The sequence below is a fragment of the Cydia fagiglandana genome, chromosome 20, assembly GCF_963556715.1.
Source record: "Cydia fagiglandana chromosome 20, ilCydFagi1.1, whole genome shotgun sequence".
Classification (NCBI taxonomy): domain Eukaryota; kingdom Metazoa; phylum Arthropoda; class Insecta; order Lepidoptera; family Tortricidae; genus Cydia; species Cydia fagiglandana.
The window spans coordinates 2,173,442-2,189,140 of NC_085951.1; the positions used below are offsets into that span (position 1 = coordinate 2,173,442).

Consider the following 15,699-nt stretch of genomic DNA (forward strand, 5'->3'; position numbering starts at 1 on the left):
TATAGCATTCGCTTTCGTAAAAACGATGGAATCATAATAATACAAGATACATTTAAATTTAACAAACCAGTTTAATTTTAAGTTGTTTTATCAAGGGTTTAGAGTGGCGGCCACGAACCGGAGGATGCAGCCAGGAAAGACCCCCAACCATCTGGATCAGTGGAACTAGGTATATGTTTATCCTTTCAACCATCAACAAGTACCAATATATCCCTCATCCACAAATCCCACTCAACATCAAAACACAACAAAAGCAAACGATCAATAAATAGTGATACCCCGTAATCCTTTGACCGCAACATTCCGAACCCAACCGAATCGTCCCGTAAGACTCAATTACACCGCCCTGATTTACCCGCGACACAACCAATTTGTAAACCATGTCCGATCGGAGAAAACTATACATCCTACCCGACTGCGCCAGTTACAACTCTATCCCAAAGCAACAGAATTCATTCTAGCTTGATGCTCGTAAGCGTCACCTTCCAAGTCGATCTTGTCTAGTCATGCGAGTGATGACCATCGATAACACAATCGTTTTTCTATTTTCAATCTTAAGTAACAAGGAATAAGGACGGAAATACAATGGCGTGGGTGAGACTTAGGACGGTGCAAACGGACCCCAATTATAGGCCACAAACTATTTTATCTAACACCCGTGCGACAACACTAATCTTATTAGAATCTATTGGAATTGGAGGTTTGGGCGGATGGAGTACCTTTGTTAATTATTGGTGGTTACATTCTGTTTGTTTTAATTGCTTCGGGATATTCATTGTTGGGGTCCGTATGAGGCAAAACCTGGGCCTTGGGGTCCAAATAAATAAATTAAAAGAATTAAAATAGAAAATGTACGTAGGAAACGAAAGATATATTTTCCAAGAAGACAGTTGACAATATTGACATAAACTTTTTAATGTTGGGATAAAAACTGCGTGCCTTTAACATTTGTATGTAGGCAAGCACGTTAACTGCCTTATTAATGTTAGAAAACTTATCTAACAAATCATTTGCAAGAGAAACCGATTGATATGATGCCATACACACCGGCTTGGAACCATCAGCATGCTTGATCTCCGGTAAGTTGTCAGGTACATTATTACTATCATCTGTGAATTTATACTCTGGATCAGACATGCTAGTCGGTCCGCACCACCACAGTTGGTTACTTTGTAGTTCACTAGGTTTTACACCTCGACTCAAACAATCAGAAGGATTGAGGTCTGTTTTTATATACAACCATTGAAAACCCTTTGTATATTCGTTGATTAATTTGACTCTATTAGCAACATAAGCATTTAGATTTGTTGGATTCGTTTTTTGCCATGCCAAAACAACCTGAGAATCACTGAAAAGATGCACACTTTCAATAGATATCTTTTTACTTAAAGTATTGTATGCTCTAAAGCATAATTTTGCCATCAAAAGAGATGCATTTAATTCTAATCGTGCTTCTTAGAATCCGCTTCTACGCATTTAATTTTATTTACTTACGGTTCCCGACTCAATAGGACCATGTTAAAGGTTAAACCTGGGCCTTGGGGTCCAAATAAGTAAATTAAAAGAATTAAAATAGAAAATGTACGTAGGAAACGAAAGATATATTTTCCAAGAAGACAGTTGACAATATTGACATAAACTTTTTAATGTTGGGATAAAAACTCCATTCTGCAACATATTCCGCCAACATAAAATAACATAACTAGGTACAAATTAATACCTTATTAAATATTAAACTACATTTCACATTAGCTCCCTTGTATACTTCAATATCTAGAGCGGACTGTAATCTTTTAAGGTTTGTGAAATTGAAATTAATATAACTCTTACTAATAACTTAATAAGTTTACAAGATTGCTATGAAAGTAGTTATGAAACAGTATGTAACAAACATAAGATAAGACACATTTCATATAACTAAATAAACATCTTATACATTAGATGCACCCAGCATCAACACATAGTACATGACTACCTACTTACAGTTATAAATTAAGTATCAGTACAATTCAGTAGGATATTAGCCATAATACTTAACTAAAATATTAAAATATCATATAATAACATTTTGAAACACTACCTATTCATCTAAAGGTAGTATACACACTTTAGTAATAGAAGTTGTATGAACTTTACCATTAGCCTTTTTTACTTCTAAGGCTCTTATCTTTCCATCCTGACCTGGAAAAACCTTGGTAACTCTAGCCATAGGCCAAGTCATAGGCGGAGTATCTATTTCACGCAAGATAACTAGAGCACCTACTTTAATATTAGGCAAGGCGGCCTTCCATTTAGGACGGTTCTGTAAGACATTAAGGTATTGTTTAGACCAATATCGCCAAAAATGCTGCTGCAGAGCAGTACATTTCCTCCAAAACTTCAATCTATTATCAGGTAAGTTTGTGATATCCTGCTCAGGATAGCAAGTTAAGGGCGCACCAGTTAAGAAGTGCCCTGGCGTTAAATAGGAGAGGTCCTCAATGTCTGATGACATTGGCGTTATAGGCCTCGAGTTCAAAATGCTTTCAATTTGAACAAGTGCCGTGTACAACAATTCATATGTTAAAACATGTGAGCCCAACATTCTTTTCAAATGATATTTAACACTTTTTACTGCGGCCTCCCATAGACCACCAAACACCGGAGAGTAACTCGGTATGAAATGGAATGTTGTTCCCAATTTTGCAGTCACATTTTGAACTTGAATTTGATGACATTTATTATTATTCAATTTATATAACTCAGACAACTGAGTACTAGCCGACTTAAAAGTAGCGGCATTATCACAATATACCTCTGTTGGAACATTACGTCTAGCAATAAATCGTTTGAAGCTAGCCAAGAATGTATCAGTGGTGAGATCTGACACTAACTCTAAATGTATGGCTTTGGTGACAAAGCACACATACACAGCAATATAACCTTTAGTAGTGACAACACTTCTCACTCTTGACTGCTTTATCAGGATTGGTCCCGCAAAGTCTATACCAACCTTAGCAAACACTCGATCTATGCTGACTCTACCAGCGGGCAATGAACCCATCAGCTGTTTTGCTGTTTCACCTTTCAGTCTAAAACATGTGAGACATTTATTCACAAACTTTTTTACCAATCTCAAACCGTTAACTATATAATAGCGTTGACTTAAATTGCTAAGTACTTCTTTCTGACTGGCGTGTAAAAGCTTTAAATGTTCATTTTCAATAATAAGGTAAGTGACCTTAGATTCTTTTGGTAAGATTATCTGATGCTTATGGCTATAAGGTAAGGAGGAGTGTTGCAAACGTCCACCTACTCTGAGAATACCGTTAGCATCAATGAAGGGGTTGACAGATAGTAAATACGACGAAACTTGCCTACCTGCCCGCAAAGAGGCCAGCTCTTTATCAAAGAACCTTTCCTGCTCATTCTTTATAAACATATGCAATGCCTGGGTTGCCTCGCTAAAAGTAATAAAATTAAGCTTTATTTTTTGTGAACCCGGCCTTACATTTTTACAGAATCTTTGTATGTAGGCAAGCACGTTAACTGCCTTATTAATGTTAGAAAACTTATCTAACAAATCATTTGCAAGAGAAACCGATTGATATGATGCCATACACACCGGCTTGGAACCATCAGCATGCTTGATCTCCGGTAAGTTGTCGGGTACATTATTACTATCATCGGTGAATTTATACTCTGGATCAGACATGCTAGTAGGTCCGCACCACCACAGTTGGTTACTTTGTAGTTCACTAGGTTTTACACCTCGACTCAAACAATCAGAAGGATTGAGGTCTGTTTTTATATACAACCATTGAAAACCCTTTGTATATTCGTTGATTAATTTGACTCTATTAGCAACATAAGCATTTAGATTTGTTGGATTCGTTTTTTGCCATGCCAAAACAACCTGAGAATCACTGAAAAGATGCACACTTTCAATAGATATCTTTTTACTTAAAGTATTGTATGCTCTAAAGCATAATTTTGCCATTAAAAGAGATGCATTTAATTCTAATCGTGGCACAGTCAACTTCTTGTCTTTAGATGCAATGCGACTCTTAGAACAAAGAAGCGACATCGATACTTTGCCATGCTTGTCAGTGACTCTTAAATAAATGGCTGCTCCATATGCAGAAATTGAGGCATCACCAAATGCTACTAATTGAGCAGACTGAATGTTATCAACAGTAACATTTCGTTTTATTTTAATTTCTTTCATTGTCTGCAAATCATTGTAAAATTCAAGCCATTCTTTTAGTAAAATAGGCGAGGGCACTGAGTCCCAGTCGGTACAAGCCTGAGCCAATTTTTGCATAATGATTTTAGCTTGGACAAAAACGGGTCCCGCTAGACCTAAAGGGTCATAGAATTGGCTTATGTAACTTAAAATTTGTCTTTTTGTTTTAGGGACATTTTTTGACACTGGACATGAAAGTTTAAAAGAATCAGAGTCAATATCTAACTTTAAACCTAAAGTTTTGATGTCCTTATTCAGTTCCAGTTCTCCAACAACCTGCTGCTCTGCTGGAATATTTGTCAAAATTGAAGAGTCATTAGCTGCCCATTTATGTAGTTTAAAACTACCTTTAGCAAGTAATTCTATCAATTGAGTTTGAGTGTCAACAATCTTTGCCAAACTATCCTCTGTATGAATGATGTCATCTACATAGGTAGAGTTTAGTATTGCAGAACTGGCTAGAGGATATTGCCTCTCGAATTTTGTAGCCAGCTCGTTCAAGCATCTTGTTGAAAGATAACTTGATGACTTCATTCCATAGCAAACTGTGTTTAGCTGAATACATTTTATTGACTCATTAGGAGTGTCTCGCCAGAGAATATTTTGCAAAGATCGCTGATATTTCTGTACTAAAATATTTCGGAACATACGCCTGATATCACAAGCAATGAAATATTTGTGCACTCTAAATGACAACAGTATGTCGAACAGTTCCTGTTGAACAGTTGGTCCATTCATTAAAATATTATTCAATGAAATCTTATTACTCGTTAACATAGATCCATCAAAGACTACCCGGAGCTTGGTACTTACTGCATCTGGCCTTAAAACAGCTGAATGTCCCATAAAGTACATAGGATCTTTAGTAAGATCATATGAGGAAATGTCAACATATGATCCATGACCTAAGTCGAGATATTCATGTATGAAATCCTTATAACCTTCATACAAATTCTGATCCTTCTGAAATCTCTTCTCGAGATTATAAAATCTCTTGAGCGCTAACCCAAATGAATCCCCCAATGTATTGTTCACATCATAGATAGGTATTTTTAATGGCAATGAAACTGTAAATTGATTGCCTTCAAGTTTGACAGTTTCAGTGAACAATTGTTCGCACTGTTGTTGTTCAGATGTATGTTCCGCATATATTTCAGGTACTTTTTCTGTTTGCCAAAAATTAGACATAGTATCGCGTACATCAGTTTGACATTCTTGACAGAAAAGAGAAACAGCAGGTCGTTTAAGAATAGAAGATGGAACATCACCTCCTACTATGTAACCAAACTGTGTGTGAACCAAGCTGGGTGCGGCATCAGGATCGCGCAGCTCCTCAGGCTGCGACAACAGGCACTGAAAAAAGATATTTGCAGCCAATAAAATATCTATCTCACTTGGGATATGGAAGGAGTCATCGGCTAATGTTATATTTTCAGGGATCTCAATTTTTGAAATATCTATTTCTGTTTGTGGCAACATTTCGTTACTAAATTTATCTACCACTAACAGATTTACTTGTGTTTTATATGGATAAACACATGAGCAAATATCCAGGCGCAAACTATGTTTGACCGATTTATCTTCTAGAGTTACACCAGTTATTGTAGTAGAACATGGCAAGAGTGGGTAACCTAGTTGCTTTGCAAGCTTCGCTGTAATAAAGGAATTCTGAGACGCACAGTCAAGCATTGCTTTAACTATGATCTCCTTGCCACATTTAGAAACTACCTTAACTTTAACCGTTGGCAACAACACCAGTGTCTGATTATTAATGTTAGTCAATGACACCGATGAGGATTTCTCTTCATTCACATGTAGTAGCGAGTTGTGGGATTCTTTGCACTCTTTACATTTAAAATGAAACCTGCACTTTCCTGGGTGAATGTTAAGACAAATCTTGCAAAGCTTTGTTTTCTTAACAAAATCTAATCGTTCCGATATGGAAGCTAGAGCAAATTTAGGGCATGCATATAATTTGTGTTCCTTACCACAGTACAGACAGCCTTGGGATGCTTTGGTAGTGACAAATGATGATGATGCCATCTTCACTGGAGCTACCTTGCCAGCAGCACAGCTTGCTGTATCACCCCGTCCCTCACTGTTCTCTAGGGCAAGGGCCCGACCTTCTACAAATTTCAAAAAATCATTAAAGGTTGGCTGTTTTGAGGAATCCCTATGCAAATGATACTCTCGGTTAGTGACTGGGTCTAGTTTTTTATTTAATAGGCAAATGAGAACGCTGTCCCATTTTTCAATGGCCTCATCAAGGTTTTTTAATGCAGCTAAATGCTGTTTTGTTATTGAAATCAATGAGCGTAAAGCACTAGGACTTGACTTAGTTAGCATTGGCAACTCAAACAAAGCATTTATGTGCTCATTGATGATTTTATATTTATTATCGTACCTATCAGCTAAAATTTTGAGAGCTTCGGAATAACTTTGACCGATGACAGGTAAGTTTTTGATTAAATCAAATGCCTCAGCTTTTAGGAAGCTTCTCAGGTAAAAAAACTTTTGTATATTGTCGAACCCTTCATTGTTATGCACAAGGGCAGTAAACATTTCTATGAAAGGTCTGTATTCTGTATACTTGCCATTGAATGATGGTATTTGTATGCTCGGTAACTTTATTTTCGACGACACTTGCGGCGTCACTGCCGGCAAAACGGCAGGGGTGGGTACAGGTGCCGATAAATCCGCAATTCGCTGCCGCATTGCTGCGACGCATTCATAAAAAGTCGTTTCGACAGCAATGGGATCCTCCTCATCACCTATTTTCTCGCACAGATCTTCATAATCGTGGAATGCCGTCTGGGCCCTCTCTACCATCAGTTTTAGCATTTCTATATCGTTTATATACGATTCTTCCATTTTGTTTTTCAATCTTGTTAGAGTACCTTTTTTCGTGCCTCTGCGCGCAACTAATTGACGTCGTTCTTCTTCTGTCTTCTCCATGTTAAATTGCGCACAATGCTTTGCATGTGGAAAACACAAAAACGACTTCGGACGCACATAAAAACCGGCAAAAACCAATTAACTTTACAAGCTTTTAAACTTATTACAAGATAGAAACACTTTTCCACCACAAACACTAAAATATCTGGAAAAGAACAAATGTCAAACAGATTTGAAACAAAACGTTACTTGTTTATTCCGTTCCACGCGCGCAGATCGCTGCGCAGTGAGTGGTGCTGGTGCGTTTATAGAACGCTTGCTCGCGGCTCGTTGAACGCTGCGATGGCTCCGCACAATGGCGGCACCTTCAAATCGGCAACTCCAGACGAGAGGAATGAAAATTTTTTCGTGCTTCTTAGAATCCGCTTCTACGCATTTAATTTTATTTACTTACGGTTCCCGACTCAATAGGACCATGTTAAAGGTTAAACCTGGGCCTTGGGGTCCAAATAAGTAAATTAAAAGAATTAAAATAGAAAATGTACGTAGGAAACGAAAGATATATTTTCCAAGAAGACAGTTGACAATATTGACATAAACTTTTTAATGTTGGGATAAAAACTCCATTCTGCAACAGTTTAGTGCTTAGTTTTGGGGAGTAATAAATAAAATAATTAACGTTTGTTTGATGAAAGTACTTTTTGTTTACATACAAAGTAGAATACGAATGAAAACATTTATTTTATCAGCAATATCATCAAATCACGTAACCATCGTAAAAATATTTTTGTGACTTGAAGTAAATAAGTATGTTATCATAAAAGTATCAAAAGGTGTATTATTCATTCAAGATTAATGGTAATATGTGAGTTTTCACATGTAATTTATACCCTCCTAAACTCTAATGTCCTTTTGAAAGGACAAATTGAAATCGAATTTTGAACTTTAATAGAATTATAGAAGGTTCTAAATTCAAAACTTGAAAATTGACTCTGGGACTTAGGCGACTATGTTCGTTAATAATTTAATCTTTTATTAATTTAAAAGCCGAAATACTATACGAATCTTCTTCGTTGCAAACTCCGATTGATTTGTGCCCGCGGATCCCGAACTGGGGGTTCTTAAACCAATTTGCCATTTAATCCGCACACCGACGCCTCCCCCGATCGTATAAACGAACATAAATCTTTATCTTATCTGATCTTTAATTCCTTATTGGTTCTTCTTTGGACACTATTCGTTGCGAGATTGTTCCGGGAATAAGTGTAAGGAAGTTGTTTGGTTTTTGTTACAAAGCTTTTTTTATCTTTAATAAACTTACGGGAAGATTTCTATATAATATGTTGTTGTTACGATAAGACCTTTTGCACGACTCTACAGTGTTCATTATTGTATAAATATCAAAACCATAATAGATTTAAGAATCTGATTATTAAAAACTAATGAAAGTTTGTATCACTATGTCATACTGAAAGGAACAATTATTGCCATAACTTAAAAAATAAAAATAAAAAAAATGATGTCTGCGCTGTAGTGTGTGTGCTATGCCTCACCCACACACAAGCATAGCCAGGGTATATAAGTGCATGTACGTGTTACTTATATACCCTGGCTATGCTTGTGTGTGGGTGAGGCATAGCACACACACTACAGCGCGTATAGACATACGTTGGGGCTGATGGCCAGGATTTGCTCTGATGTGGATGGCAGGTTGATGAAATGACGAAGGCAGCAGGTTCTTCGAATTAACTACATTGAATTCGGTATTTTTTACATTATTTTTACTCAATTAAATTTACATAAAAATGAGCAAAAGTGAAGATAGGTATCGGTTACGTGATAGTTCGATGAGAGAGATCAAAAAACATTGAATAAGCTGAATTTTTAAACTTTTTAACTGTATGCTCAGTATCTTATATTTAAAGTACCTTGTGGTTTAAAATATTTTTTACTTGGTTGAACAAAAAAACGTCCGTGTAGATAATTGCAGAATTTCTTTTACCTGTACATTTTCTAACGCACTTCGTTGCTTGAAATAATACAGGAATACTTTATCTACGTTTCTCCATATATAATTAAAAACTACTGACCCGCTACTTTTATACAACAAAATAATATTATAATGGCTCTCTGTCCCAGGTAATTAAATCCTTGTGAATGTTCAAGAAAAAATATATTATCTCTCGTCTACCGGAAAAGATATAAAAACATTTTACAAGAATATTTATTTAAATGCTTAAATTGAGTTTAAATTTACGACTGTATAATTATTTGCTAGACGACCGGTCTGGCCTAGTGGGTAGTGACCCTGCCTGTGAAGCCGATGGTCCTGGGTTCGAATCCCAGTAAGGGCATTTATTTGTATGATGATACCGATATTTGTTCCTGAGTCATGGGTGTTTTCTATGTATTTAAGTATTTGTATATTATATATATCGTTGTCTGAGTACCCACAACACAAGCCTTCTTGAGCTTACTGTGGGACTTAGTCAATCTGTGTAAGAATGTCCTATAATATTTTTTATTTATTTATTTGCATCTAACGGAATTTGAATCGCGAAATACAGATGTGCCTGTTTTTACTTATAAGATATTTGATGATGATGACACTTCACGTCCTTAAACTATAGTTCGTTTTTTTTAGCATTAGAAAGAACTCCACAGAAGTAAGCGTACAGTTTCTATCAGCCTCTTTAATTCTTAATAATTATTGAATTATCTAATGTAGCACGGTCAATACATATAATTTACTTCAATTTATTACCGTTAAAAGTGCCGGATTTGGAACCACAAGCTTACTTCTGCGAAGTTCTTTCTAATGCAAAAAAAAACGAACTATATTATAAACACATTTTTAACTGGTAGGTATTTCTAATAACAAGCTTTAAACATGTTTAATGTTTATGTTCATGACAAAAATTTTATTTTTAAATTTTTTTTATATAGGCTGGCTAAAAAATAAGTGCATTCCCGTTGGCGTAACATATTAAAATTGACATTGTGCACTTTCTAACTCTTCATTGCACACGTCACACAGTTTTACTAGTTACAGGGTCAGAGACGTAGGTAAACAAAGAATTTTTGGGTAGATGTAACAACAAACTATTAAATTCTTAGTTTTGTTCAAATTGGTAACTGGCAACAGCTGCAGTTGTTAACAATTAATTTGCAAAATAATAGACACCAAATAATAAAATATGCTTGTTACATTATAATTATATTCACGCATCGATAAACAACGCTAATCGAATGTCGTAATATTATTTCGTACCTAATCGTAAGGTGAATCAATATGATGTTTGTCTATTTAATTTACTTTTTGTCCAAGAAGCTGACGATTGATCAAACCGCCATTATCAGAGACATAGCTTGACCCGGTGACTCCTCTCGCTTTGTCGCTCGCCAAAAATGCTATTATTTCCGCGATCTCTTCTGGATCACTCACTCTTCCCAAAACCGTTGATTTCTTCATCACTTCCCACACAACGTCATCAGCACCTGGCGGCGCCAAACCAGAATTTTCAACAATGTCTGTCTTCACCGGCCCTGGGTTGACAGTGTTGACCCTTATCCCCAACGGTGCCAGGTCCAAGGCCGCGCAACGAGTGAACTGATCCAAGGCTGCCTTTGACACGCAATATGGCATGAAATTAGACCCACTCACAGACATAGCAGCAATACTCGAAACACTCACAATGTTCCCCTTAGTGACTTCCAGATGAGGTACAGCAAGACTGGTCAACTGCACGATCGAACGAAGATTCGTATTCATAACTTCGTCAAAAACTTGCAGGATGTTTGGATCGCTGACTGCCATAGCTCTCATGATACCCGCGTTGTTTACAAGAACATCTAATTGCCCAAAATGACCCACGGTTTGCTGAATAATAGTGCTTGCTTCTTCCTCGTTTGCGACGTCAGCTTTTATGACGAGTGGATCTGAGTCGAGTGCTGCGCACATCTGCCTGACTTTGTTCAGTTTTTCTTCATTCCGACCAACGATAGCAACTTGAGCACCTTCTTTCGAAAACAGCAAAGCAGTAGCCGCTCCGATACCGGAGCTTGCGCCAGTTACTAACACCACTTTTCCGGAGAAACTCATCACGAATGAGAATTGATATTCACAGATGTTTTAAAGTTGGAGACGGCCAGAAGAATGAATTACGGTTCAAGAAAACATGGCTTATATTTGAACACGCGGGGCGATCCCACACTTACCCAACCTTCAAATTATTAGACTATTTTCGGCGCAACGTTCGATCCTAGTCTTACCTGTATCGCAGACGGATGTGTAAAAACGAGACGTGTTCGAACTGGGACAAATTTCCATTGTTTGTGCTCGCAGTGCCATGGTGATTATACATAATTTATATGGAATGATTTTCTTATATCGATTGCCATGTTGTTTATTTAATTATAGAATTAGGCTTTCCGAATTGAAACATTAAAATCTACTATTATATTGATATATACCGCCTTACTTGTTTAAGAGACAGTCAAAAAATCATTTTTTATTTACTGATAGGTGCACAAATGTTGTCTATATACACCGTGTTTTTATTGAATTCCGTTAACTTCGGGGTATGGTTAAGTACGTTTAAGAGAACTAAATGGCATAGTTAATTCTGAAAAATAAAAATTTTTTTTGCTTTTTTTTAAAAAAAAATTCAATGTAGCATGTAGCGTTGTTGTAAGACGGCCATTACATTTAACTCAACCAAACAATTGAAATCTAGCTGTAACATATCAATGTCATTTCGAACATCGATCGACCGAGATTATACTTAAGTTTAGTAGCAAATGTATGAACTCATTCTAAACATTAATCAATATGTAAACCGGCCCTAAGGCAAGTGTACACGCTTGTAGAGGCCTTATAGTCAAAAATTAAAATATTGATTATCTCCGAAATGGAGTTAATTAGCATATCGGTGTCTTTGAGAAAGTTACTTGATTTAAGCTCAGGAATGCACCCTTGAAATTAACGGAAAACAAAAAAAACACGGTGTATAACTCTCTTTCATATAAAAGTCGCATAACGACATGTGTAAGTAATCCCATGACCTAATATGTTTGACCGTGAACATATATTATTTGTAAATGGTCTGTGGTTAACTTTGTTAAGATAATAAAAGCGTGTGTTAGTAATGTTGATTATCATAAAATGTGCCTATAAAATTTAAAATTATCAAACTGTTGAGACGTAAACACACAAACCGTCGAATCCATGTTTACAATATTAGTGCGGAGGGCTTAATAAAGCCTGTATATCAAGTGACCGATCGGCAAATATGGCTGCAGTCAGTTTGTTTAGGCCAGTGGACGGTGCCGACGGTGGTCAAACAAGTAGTGTGCTTAGCGGTAGATTATGAGATTATGACATCTTACATGTGTTTATTGAGACTTTAATTATGTGGTCCTTCGTTTGTGTTCCTGTTTATGTTTGTTGATTGCTTATAGTATTTCTTTATTTTATTGTGAAGATTAGGTATCTTGAATTTCAGTGTCCTTCTGCTGCGCTGTATTTTTTTATCCTTCACAAAACATCAATTGTGCAGCAGCCATAATTGATGCAGCAGATGAGAGTTCTTATTTACCTACAAGTTACAGCTCGTCATTGTTACATCACTTTCAATTTCGTTAATAAATTCAATCAACAATGCATTTTGATTGATATTTCTACTGCCCTAAGCTATGACCCAAAATCTTGTCTAAACCTTAAGCTATTATTCACCGAATATCGAATCTTCTGCAATTTATTTTTAAAGACAAGCCTGTCATTGCCTTTGCTCATTTTTTCTTCCCCAACACTTTCAATCAAACTCCCCTCTATTTTCACACGGTACCCTTACAGCTTACCAGATGTCTTTCACCCTTTATTGTTTTATCCGGTAAAACACCGAAAAATACCTTCCAACTTTTCCTAAGAATTTCTTTCACACGCCCCAATTTGGGTACCGTAATCGTCCCCTATTGAGTGTATACCGCAGCGATTTGCGGGTAGATCACACAAAGAATCCCTTTTTTATCCCTTTACCTTGGGGAGGCGCCCCCGAACCACTGGACTGCATTACCGGTATCGATGCCAAATTGGGGTTGTCAATTCTTGTAGAGGTTAAAAAGGGATTTGGTGTCACTTGTAAGGAGGGACCGTCTTTATTGAATTTCTTCCTTTTTAAGATTCACGTCGTGACTTCGCAGGACCCTTTTTCCGATTGGAGCTTTTACGTTTTGTGATGTTGATTAACAAACAATATCTTAGACATCGAACAAGCGCGGTATACTATAATAAATAGATATGCTTAAATTATATCATATATGTATTAGCAGAAATTGATCTTACGATTGATTCTTAAGCTTATTAACCGTGAATAAATGTATGAATACAAGTGTACAATGACGTATTACGTGGAATATTGTTTTAAACATGATCATATTAAGCGGACTGTACTCTTTAACCTCATGTTTGTGTATGATAAGGATCCTGAATGAATTTTTAGTCATCTTATTTTTCGGCCCTAAACAGCACAATCGAGGTTAAGCCACGATTGTTGACCACCACGCGAGTATGGAAGGTTAATTGAAATAGCAGACCACTTACATAACTTATTTCTGTACTATATAAAGTAGAATACAAACGTTGGTCGTGTAATAGCATAGGATTCGCACTCTGCTCCTTTGTCGCCCGGGCGGTAATAAAAAAACCCTTTGGATAGTTATGTCCCGCAATTAACGTCCACACAATCCGGCTGCGAATTCCGATCTCCCGGGTCAGCTTTAAACGAAAAACAACCGAGCCATCCACCGAAAGGGTATGTGATGAAAAAGGCATAATGTCCACGTACACTTGAGGAGTAGCAATGAAATTACAACCGGCGGCCGCGGCCGGTGCGCGTAATATCATTCCACACGAGTCTTGAAAACGAAATTAAATTTTGCATGAAATGAAACAAAATACAAAGAAAGTGGGGGAACAAAGGCAAAGTGGCGCCCAACGTGGGGCCGCGGTTAGTTAGCCGCCGACCCGACTTATCGCGGTGCGCCCCGTGTGTAATTTGTTTCTAATCATATTACATTTTTTATTTTACTGTCTTGCTTTGTAAAGGCACCGGTACACTTGTGTGCAAAATTAAATATCTTCTGGAATATCAACTCCAAAATTATTTGTCTTATGATGATTGATGATTTACTATATTCTTCATTTCTTATGGGTAATAAGTTAGCATTTGACTACAATCTCACCTCACAAGTTTTTTTTAAAGTTACAATATCGGCACAGTTAAATGAAACACATAGTTAAATGAAAACATTATGGTTTTGACTAAACAGTTTAAAAAATAGCTATTTAATCGGTTTAATAGGTATATATTTCTAGTTAGTTTAAGATTTCTTATGAGTTTTAAGATGTTCTAAAGTAGTTTTTTTAACATAACAAACTTCAGGTGAGACTTTTCGACGTTTTCTATTTATTTCTGTTTATTTTTTTATTTTAGAATACCAGCAAATAAGGAATTTGTTTTAATAGAGCTGAGCCAGATTTCGTCCATGATGTTAATAATACCCATATTTTAACGAAAGCGCCCTTATAATAATCCTTCTACGTTAAATATTAATTTACCACCCCACCCATTTTTCCGTACCCAATTTTTCGCGAACCTAAGAACAGAACTACACTACCGAGCACATGTCCATTATTAATCACACTCAACTCGGGTTAATTAGCTCTTTTCATAATACAAACGGTTTCTGAATCCCACTCGAAAATGTACGCAGTCATAAATACAGCGATCTCCAAATTTCAGTTTTCGGCAAGAGACTTAATAATTTAACGTAGGCGCGCTTGTGTGCAAAAATGAATTTTCTAATGTGAATGAAACTTAGTCCCGCCCACGCCGGCAGCAAAATAATTAAAGCATAGCATTAAAAATTCTTCCAGTGAGCACTGGTGGTCCGGATATGTGATAATATTAATATGAGCCCGGCTTTATGCGTTCTTAGATATTCGTTTACATTCGAAACTCGAATGGGACTCGTATTTACATTTATGATAATCCGTGATGGCGTCTGCGTTGCTTGTTTCTTTAGATTTGCTATACATATTTTAGCTGATACCTGATGGACTTTTAGTGTAAATACTACTAGTACCTACGTCGTCTTCATTTCATATGCACTTTTATATGTGGTTAACACTCGAATAATCACAGCTATGCGACCCGATTCGAACTTTAAGATACGCCAATTAATAGATCTAGAAAGGATATATATGGATTAGATACGTCAGTGTCAAACATGACGTTTCTTCAAACAAAAACGTCACTAACTTCACTTGACGTTCGAATCGGGCAGATGGTCATGTGTTGGATCAGATAGATAGGTAGGTCTCCTCCTTCTTCCTGGCGTTATCCCGGCATTTTGCCACGGCTCATGGGAGCCTGGGTCCGCTTGACAACTAATCCCATGATTTGACGTAGCCACTAGTTTTTACGAAAGCGACTGCCATCTGACCTTCCAACCCAGAGAAGAAACTAGGCCTTATTGGGATTAGTCCGGTTTACTCACGATGTTGTTGTGTCAGATAG

General features: G+C 36.8%; 3 protein-coding genes and 1 long non-coding RNA gene across 4 annotated transcripts in view; 1 reads left to right on the top strand and 3 right to left on the bottom strand.

The window, feature by feature from the left end:
• Positions 1–15,699, bottom strand: part of LOC134674407 (uncharacterized) — a 461,157-nt gene that overhangs the window by 230,441 nt on the left and 215,017 nt on the right. The window lies entirely within an intron of this gene.
• LOC134674390 (nucleoporin 88) overlaps positions 1–15,699 on the top strand; it is a 191,979-nt gene that overhangs the window by 116,151 nt on the left and 60,129 nt on the right. The window lies entirely within an intron of this gene.
• LOC134674417 (uncharacterized) lies at positions 5,075–7,298 on the bottom strand. The gene is made up of 2 exons (XM_063532481.1): positions 6,214–7,298; positions 5,075–5,578 (listed from the first exon to the last, which is right to left on the bottom strand). The coding sequence occupies exons 1-2, from the start codon at positions 7,178–7,180 to the stop codon at positions 5,559–5,561; spliced, it is 987 nt and encodes a 328-aa protein (XP_063388551.1). The 5' UTR covers positions 7,181–7,298; the 3' UTR covers positions 5,075–5,558.
• LOC134674453 (3-oxoacyl-[acyl-carrier-protein] reductase FabG-like) lies at positions 9,964–11,421 on the bottom strand. The gene has a single exon (XM_063532525.1). It carries the CDS (start codon positions 11,220–11,222, stop codon positions 10,428–10,430), a length of 795 nt encoding a protein of 264 aa, XP_063388595.1. The 5' UTR covers positions 11,223–11,421; the 3' UTR covers positions 9,964–10,427.